At 30.8% G+C, this 9,476-nt stretch overlaps 1 protein-coding gene across 1 annotated transcript; it reads right to left on the reverse strand.

Moving 5' to 3' along the window:
* Positions 1-2,444: 2,444 nt before the first annotated feature.
* LOC132634103 (protein RESPONSE TO LOW SULFUR 2-like) lies at positions 2,445-3,046 on the reverse strand. Its single transcript, XM_060350405.1, has one exon. The coding sequence runs from the start codon at positions 2,940-2,942 to the stop codon at positions 2,589-2,591; it is 354 nt and encodes a 117-aa protein (XP_060206388.1). The 5' UTR covers positions 2,943-3,046; the 3' UTR covers positions 2,445-2,588.
* Between the last annotated feature and the right edge of the window lie 6,430 nt (positions 3,047-9,476).

Raw genomic sequence — 9,476 nt, forward strand, 5'->3', positions numbered from 1 at the left:
GTTTATATAAGTACCTAGTGCGCAAAAAGTTCTTTGGTCACTTTTTTTTATGGGTTATTTTAGTCCCTAAACCCACTTTTTGGACCAATTAAGTTGCGGACTCGCATTATTGATGCTCCGGAAGTTGGTCATGCAAGACGATATTTATTGCATTTGTTGTATGATAATTGCTGAAAAGTCCATGCTTTCTGTTTCTCCTAGTCCTGTCATTTGAAAACCAAAGCTACACTCTTCCAATTGACACTCCAGTTAAAATGGAGTAAAAATTCGCCCACACACTCGATATTTGTACTAATTTAATAAATGCATGACATGTGTAATTTTGTACATTGTTATCACTAATCAGAGTGATTAATTAATACGGAGTATATATATATTTATGTTAATTTATCATTTAATCATTGGTAAATTATCCAGGTAGACCTCTCCTCTTTAGGTTTTTCTTGATGCAGGGTGCAGAAATTTCATATCCAATATAATTGGATTCTTTTCTAATCTTGGGATAGCTCTCAATTAGTCCCACCAATATGACTTGGCGAGTTTGCTATGCTCTGCTTTTTGGGTAAACATGTCAAATATATATTGGACCTTATCATAGTTTTGAGATGAGATCTAGTTCTTTGTTGCTTGATCACAGTTTATAGTTTGCAAATTCACTGAGGTAACTGTTAGGGGGTTTGCCCTGATAATCTTATTGGGGAACTTACAAAAATACTAGTAAATATATAACTATTTACAATACCTACAACTATTTTTTAATTTACAAAATCTACAGAATATACCCTATAAATGATAAAAGGAAAAAATATTTAGATATGGTCAATTAAGAATAAACATGGTAACAAATTTATACAGGTTATATTTTTTCCTTAATTTGTCTCTACAAATTCTCCTTTCCTACCTATTATTATAATAGAATTAATAATATGATGAAGGCAGTAATATTAAGTATAAGTGACATAAATAATATGCATAAATTTTTAGATATGGTCAATTTAGTATAAATATGGTAACCAATTTATACAGGTTATATTTTTTACTTTATTTGTCCCTATAAATTCTCCTTTCCTACCTATCATTAATAATACAATTAATAATATGATGAAGGCAATAATATTAAGTATAATTGATATAAATAATATAGATATAAATAATATACATAAATATTTAGATATGGTCAATTTAGTATAAATATGGTGACCAATTTATACAGGTTATATTTTTTCCTTTATTTGTTTCTACAAATTCTCTTTTCCTACCTACCATTAATAATATAATTAATGATATGATGAAAGCAATAATATTAAGTATACTTGACATAAACAATATGCATATACCATATATACTAAACATGTACATTTAAGTCGTCTTTTGAAGGTTTTTTCACTTTCCCATTGAACATAGCCTTCAAACATAGATAGTGTTAATATAACATATATTAAAAATAATATACTACATCTATATTTATGCATATATGTGCATGAGTGCATCGATATACTATATACCATATCTCCATATACCATATACCATATCCAGGTATATTTTCATGTGCCTTTCTTATACCATATCAGTTATATTTTCATATACTTTCTTATACCATATACCATATACCATATCATTTCATGTACTTTTCTTAATATTAATATATTTAAATAAGTTTCTTTAAGTCACAAAAAAATAATAGCATTCATCAAGTGAAAAAAAAAAAAAAGAAGAATAAAGAGGAGGAGACGAATGAAAAAAATATATTTTTAAAACGGTTTGAAAAAAAAGAGAAAGTAAAAAGTGAATATATGCATTAATGGTAGTAACTCTTAAAATTAAGTATTATTGATATTTTAAGAATGTAAGAAATTGTATTTTTATAATTAAAAAGTTAAATTTTTGAATAAGTTGTATTTATGTAATTTTTATAAAGTAGTTGTAATCTCTTTAATTACCATTTTAAAAAGTTGTATTTGTGTGAGTTTTCCAATCTTATTTTATTAAGATTTCTTCATCATAATTATATTTTACTTTTAAAAGAAAATAAATAAACTTTCTCTTGATAGAAAAGGCTTTGAACTTTTATAAATTGAGTATCTTCCCTTCATACAACAGCACAATAGCGTCTACAATTATTCAATTAATGTAGTCGCTAAAAGAATTTCTTTAGGTGAGATTATTCTTTCTTTCGTTCTTATATTTTCTTTTATATTAACTGTTTCATATATATGTTAATTAACCAAACCACCCATGACTTCTTGTTATTTTGATCCAATTAATACTAAGGGCAGTTTGACAGTTTCCGCTTTCCATTAGCACTAAAAGCTCTTTTCGGACCGGTAAATGTCATCGAAAAGGTCCATTGCCCAATTAACTTCAAAAATAATAGAGACACAGATATAACCCCCACCGCCGCCCCCCACCCCACAAAAAAAAAAACGTGAAGGACCATATACGTATTAGCTCATGCACTGTTTTGTACTTTTGGTAATTTCTGGATTGATTAAACTATACATTACACATAGTTTTACAAGCATGCTCTACGTAACCTAGTTCTAAAATGGAGATGATATGTCAACTGTCAATCTCAATTTCCCTTACAATCATTGAAAATTTGGGACAGAAATGGAAGCTGATTCGAGAAGTTTTTGAGCCCAAGAAAGTTGCTCCATCAAATTGAGAACACGTGTCCTGTATGCCCGAGCCTGATCGACAGCTTCGGCTTCAAATTCACCAAGCTGAGAACAAAGCCGCTCCTCAGCTTCCTCAGCAACCCTTAGCCTCTCCCATATCTTATTCAATTCCTGTCTCATTTTCTCTTCTCTCTCAATGCTTTTCTTTAATTCCTTTTCCAATTCCTCATTTCTTCTTTTTAGCACCTCACTTTCCGGCACGGTGGAGACCTCACGGTTATGGGGCTTTTTATGGGCGGAAGGCAGAGAAATGGTAGTAAACATGTTGAAGAGAAATAGAGGGAGCAAAATAGATAATTGAGTGAAAGAAAGAGAAGCTAGGAGATTAATTGATTTGTGACTTTACGCTGCTACGAAAACGGTTTAGTTGGACGAGTTCTTATAGGCCCATAATGGACATGTCCAGGTTCAATGTATCTAGTTTCGTTTGAGTTGATATTTTACACTGCAATTATTAATTCCGGGAAATTTATTTTTATTTTTTTAATTTAGGGGTTTATGTACTTCCAATTAGATAGTGGAGAGTTTTTGTCCTTTTTTTTTTTTTTTATAAATAAAGCACTAGTGCACGCTGGCCATCATCTCCCAGGCCCCAGCGTCACATGATTTTTTCAACGTATTGCGTCATTAGATACCAAGCTTGACATTATTTTTTATTAATTTATTATAAAAAGATTCCTTAGTCTTAGTTTAAAGGTTTAATACCTAAATGGACCCTTAAACTTGACATGTTTTGTAAGATAGGCATATAAACTTATAAGGTGACCAGATAGACACTTAAACTTACTCAAAGTGTATTTTTCAAGTTTTTCAATTGTTTTGAAAACAAAAACTATATTTTTTAAACACTCACAATTTTCATGGCCAAACAAGCCCTAAATATATCACAAAATATTTTTTTTAAATTGCAAAAATAAAGCAAACGCATATACATGAGACTATAAATGTGCACTTAAACCAATAAATACTCGCTAATCGCAATTTTGCAGCTTTCAATTAACTCGGATTTTTTTTTACACTTGAATAATTTAAAAAAATAACTTTAACCAATAAAAATCCTTAAAAAAAGAAATTTCTAAGTTCAGTATTTCAAGTGTAAAAGAAATTTTAAATTAAGAAAACTGTAAAGCCGAGAAGAAAATCCTTAAAAAAAAGAAATTTCTTAATTTGAAATTTCTTTTTTTAAGGATTTTTATTGGTTAAAGTTATTGTTTTTTAATTATTCAAGTGTAAAAAAAAACCGAGTTAATTGAAAGCTGCAAAATTGCGATTAGCGAGTATTTATTGGTTTAAGTGCACATTTATAGTCTCATGTATATGCGTTTGCCTTATTTTTGCATTTTAAAAAAAATATTTTGTGATATATTTAGGGCTTGTTTGGCCATGAAAATTGTGAGTGTTTGAAAAATATAGTTTTTGTTTTCAAAACAACTGAAAAACTTGAAAAATACACTTTGAGTAAGTTTAAGTGTCTATCTGGTCACCTTATAAGTTTATATGTCTATCTTATAAAACATGCTAAGTTTAAGAGTCCATCTGGGTATTAAGCCTAGTTTAAAAAATAATTAACTTTGAGCATTTATTTATTTTAAAGGAGAAGTTAGTGTTGGCGGCTCGGCCAAAAAATATTGTCATAGCCGATAGACATATATTGTACACAAATTACGGACAGCTTCACACATACTCCATCCGGATAAAAAAAAAAATTCACTTAGCCTTTTTTTTTATCAAAAAAAGAGTCTATTTAGCAAATTAAGAAAGAATTAATCTTATTTTTTCATATTTGTTTCTATTAAGTGTTATATGATCAAATCTCAATGTCTATTTAATTAGAGATAGTTTAGTCAAATTACATATTTTTATTTAAGAATTATTATTTTCTTAAGGGGTGTGCAAATGGTTAAGTGGACTTTTTTTTTATCCGGAGGGAGTACTAATTATGTAAAAGTATGTTCAAGTCAATAACAAACGGTAAATGCCTTTGTTATGAACATTTTATTTTGTCTCTACTCTCCACTTCTAAAGATAGCCGACATAATAAGCATCTATATAGTTGTGAACCCTGAACTTGTCCTGATTTTTCATTTAGACTCTCCAACTGAAATGTTGATCATCTGAACTCTCGAATATAAGATAAACTGTGTCATTTGAACACCTCGTGCCAGCTTGGCACATGCGTGTAGTACACTTGCTGTGACATGGAAAAATAGACCAATAAAAATAAGTCATGTCAACAAAAATAATTAATTTTAAGAAAAATTAATTTTAAAAGATCTGAAAAACCCAACCCATCCTCTCCGATAACCCACTTCACTGCCACCGCTTCAAAATCTATTTAAATAATTAAAAAAATGGTGTCGTTTTTCGTCGGAGATTTGTTTAAATAGATTTTGAAGTGGAGCAGCGGCGGCGGAGGCAGCGACGACAGTAGCAGCGGCGGCGGCGAAGTGGGCTATCGGAGAGGATGGGTTGGGTTTTTCAATTTTTTTAACTATTTAAATAGATTTTAAAATAGAACTTTTGTTAAAATTAATTTTTAATGATTAAAAATTTTAAAAAATAAAAACTTTGATCTCTCACACTCTGTTTAAAGCAGTGTACTGCATGCGTGTGCCCAGCTGGCATGAGGTGTTCAAATGGCACAGTTTATCTTATGTTCGAGGATCCAGATGGTCAATGTTTCAGTTAAGGGGTCTAAATGAAAAATTATGATAAGTTCAGGGGTCTATCTATGACTTTGGCCAAAATATTATGGATATATTTCTTTTTTCATGATTGTGGTGTGTGGTCAGCTTGCACGCCCCTCGCACAAATAGATTACAAGATTCAAAAAATTAATAACTGTATAAATGTTATAATATGTTTCAATCATACTCAGAAGTGGAGAAAAGGATAAAATTGGTCCCTTAACTATGATAGTAGGTTCAAAATAGTCTCTTAACTATGCATTTAACGGTTTTAGTCCTTTAAGTTTGTTCAAGTTAACAAAAACGGTCTCTTAACTATGAGAGTAGGTTCAAAATAGTCCCTTAACTATGCACTTAACGGTTTTGGTCCTTTAAGTTTGCCATAAGTTGACAGTTTTAGTCTCGACAAAATATTCATCGAACTCTATTTGTTAGATTTGACGAGAACTATGAAAAAAAGGGAAAAATTAGTGAGAACTCTAGATCGGTCAAATAACTCGGGACAAAACCGACGGACGTTAGTCGGTTATAGGATGGACTTCCGCGCATTTTTCCTCAAAAATAACCGATGGACTTCCGTTGGTTTTCGTAAAAAACAATAAAAAATAAATAAAAAATAAAAAATAGTGTCCCTCGATTTTATCCATCGGTTTCCGTCCATTGTTTTTTTCGCTTATTTTTTGTAGTGACAACTTTTTTAGTTTCTGCTATTTCTAATTTATTTCTAAAGTCTAGTGTATTTTATTTAGTCGATGGATTCCCTCAGTTTTAATCGATAGAGTCCGTCGGTCTTTGTGTTTCGAGACATCATTTTCTGACATTATCAAACCGTTAAGTGCATACTTAAGAGATTATTTTTAACCAACCCTCATAGTTAAGAGACCATTTTGTCAACTTATGGCAAATTTAAAGGACCAAAACCGTTAAGTGCATAGTTAAGGGATTATTTTGAACCTACTCTCATAGTTAAGAGACCATTTTTGTTAACTTGAACAAACTTAAAGGACTAAAACCGTTAAGTGCATAGTTAAGAGACTATTTTGAACCTACTATCATAGTTAAGGGACCATTTTTATCCTTTTCTCCTCAGAAGTGTTAAAAGTATTTATTAGGAATATTATATTTCTGAAATATGGTGTTGAATCAAATTATATGTATCATACAAAACAATAGTACTAGTAAGATTAGGGGTGTACAAGGACCAGGATGGTTCGGATTTTTCAAATATCAAACAAAACCATTTGTTTCGGGTTTTTAAATCTATAAATCAAATCAAACCAATAAAAGTCAGCTTTTTCAATATCGGTTTTCATCGGGTTTCGGGCTTCTCGGTTTTTTCATTGTATTTAATGAAAACCATCATACAACAACATCTGCTTGATAATTTGCAAACTTTCCCCTCAAAATTACTTTCTTTAGATTCAGAATATTCATATCAAAATATTTTTTAAATCATCCAAGTCATTTGGATTAATATAATAGCATGCTATATAATAAACTTGAAGCAAAAAACTTGGTCAGTGACCTTGTGTAGATTCAAAAAGTAACTACATTCATATGAGCTCTCTGCAACTATCCCCAATAACTCAATATTTGGCCAAAACACCTTCTCAAATTGTAGAATAATCTTGTTCTCAATCTCTACACCTAGTTCATTGATGGGAGTCTCTTTCCATACAGGTAATCTGGATTCAAATTTGATCTGATTCAATTTTAAAACACCAAGAGGAACAACAATAACTGGAGCCTTGCAGGTTGCTGATTTGGGAGGAAAGAGGAGGGGAAAAAATGTAAAATGAGAAAGGGAAGAGGGTTTCTGATTTTAGGAGAAAATGTATTGTAGCCGTAGGGTTTCTTTTGTTACATTACATATGTTTTCATTTCCTTCTTATTTAGTTTCTTATTGGGCTTTCTGTGTATTCTTTTGTATGAGCTTCAAATATGGGACCAAATTTCACAAAATTAAGTCCAAATCTAAATGTAGCACTATAGAAATTATGAAAAAATTTAAGAAAATATTAATAATTACATTCTATTAAATATTTTTATGTATAAAATAATTTAAAAATAGTATTCATATAATCAGGTCGGTTTGATTTTTTTAGTTAAAACCAAACTAACCCTATAATGATCAGATTTTTTTTTTCTAACACCAAATCAAATCAATAATCAATTTTTTTTTTTACAATTTAATTTGATTTAGCAGTTTGATGCGATTTAGTTTGTACATCCCTACATTTTGTAAGATAGTGCTGCTGACCCACCTCACTCTAAATTCGGGGACTACACATTATTGTGTCAGTTTGATTTGTGATGCTAAGAAGCGGTCGCTGTATATGAATGGTGACGGCACAGCTTCTTTGCGTTCAACTATCTCTTCCACTTGGGGAAAACGACAAGACCTGTCCTTGCATATTTATTTTCCCATTTCCCTAATTTGTCTTATTAAATACAAAATAAGAAATAAATACTCCTAGATAGTAATAAGAACAACCAAAATACCAATTTCTAGCAGATGGGATTTCCTTTTTAAATCCTCCCTTTCTGAGTTTCTGTAGTTTTTTTTTTACTACCTTCTATTTTTATCTTCATTATTTTAATTAAAACCAAATTGTTTGTTTTCTTAAATAAATCATGTCAATAGGTTTGCTTCTCCGATGGATGAGTCTCTTTTTTAAAGTAATTAGCAAAGTGAAGGGCCAAGAATTGCTCCTCCCATTATCTTCTCCATTCTTTTGTTGGCATCAATGGGAACAAAACTACATATAATAATGGGCATTGTTATCATTCACATCTCTTCAAAATCAAGTCATCAAAATGTTAGCAGCAATAGGCAATGCGCGTCATTATAGCTTTGGGACAACATTATTCACGCTCTGAAAGTAATATTTATCTGATTTGCCATTAACATCTCTTCAGTTTTGTGAATATTTTTCAACACTGTAAAGGGACAAAGAAAGTTAAAAAATTACTTTAGGTTATAAGTTCAAATTTAAGTGTGACATTTTTTAATCTCCTTCTATAAATTCCCGACTTTCATCATTTATGTGGGGTTGAAAACTTCATGCTTTCTTTTTTGTCCAAGTCCTGTCATCAAAACCAAAAGTTACACATTTTTTACCTGATCTTGTTTCAATGTGCAAGAATTTCAGACGTAATTGCATTTCCTGCAATATTATGCTGCATCTGACTACTGAATTCTTTTCATAAGCTTGGAGAGTTCAAATTGTTATGCTTCTTTGAGAATATATACATCAAATAACTTAATTTGGAGCTTGTAATCAGGGGGAGTTATAGTTCTCCTTATAGGTTCGGCAGAACAAAGTAGTTTTCACTTAAATTTTGTATTGATATCTAAAAGTTCACTTAATATACATAAATAGTTTATTCAGAATCTAATAAACTATATTTTATTTTTAGAATTAAGAACTCATAAACTCAAAACCTAATTTCACCCCATAGCCTCTACTTGCATTATGACAAGGTATTTAATTTAAGCAGAGTTCGAGTTCTTTAGGGCTTGATATCTGTTTCCATTTTGCAGATTCACTTAGCCTAACTGTGGTTTCCACCTATCTTCGAAAAGATACCTCGCCCAATTAATCCTTGTCCACATAGACGTAACATAATAATAAAAAATAGAGATGTCAAATTGACGGATTAATCCAATTTCAAAGTTGAATTTGATTAAAACGAATTAAATCAATAAATAAGTTATGCTTAACCGTCCAATATTGTTCGACTCAAGGTCGATTGGGTTGATTTGTTCTAAATAAATGAGCTATTTCAATTAGTCCAACTTAAATATTTTTTTCCCTTATTTGTTTGTAATTTTTTTTAATAAAATGCTGAATCAAACTAAAAGAATCTCTTCTTTACCGGAAGTTGAAATTGTAGAGAGATGTGTGCCTGTCAAACTAGGAATTGTTTTTTTATTTTTTGGCAATTAATTTTTTTAAGGTTAAAATAGTTCAAATTCACTCAAATGACGACGACGACAACAACAACAACAACAATAACCCAGTGAAATCCCACAACGTGGGGTCTGGGGAGGGTAGAGTGTACGCAGACCTTACTCCTACCAAGGTAGGACGGCTGTTTCCGAAAGACC

Source organism: Lycium barbarum, chromosome 3 (genome assembly GCF_019175385.1).
Source record: "Lycium barbarum isolate Lr01 chromosome 3, ASM1917538v2, whole genome shotgun sequence".
NCBI lineage: Eukaryota > Viridiplantae > Streptophyta > Magnoliopsida > Solanales > Solanaceae > Lycium > Lycium barbarum.

What these genes read in the sequence shown, in the direction of transcription:
- LOC132634103 (XM_060350405.1), bottom strand. Translation starts at nt 2,942, where the DNA reads ATGTTTACTACCATTTCTCTGCCTTCCGCCCATAAAAAGCCCCATAAC.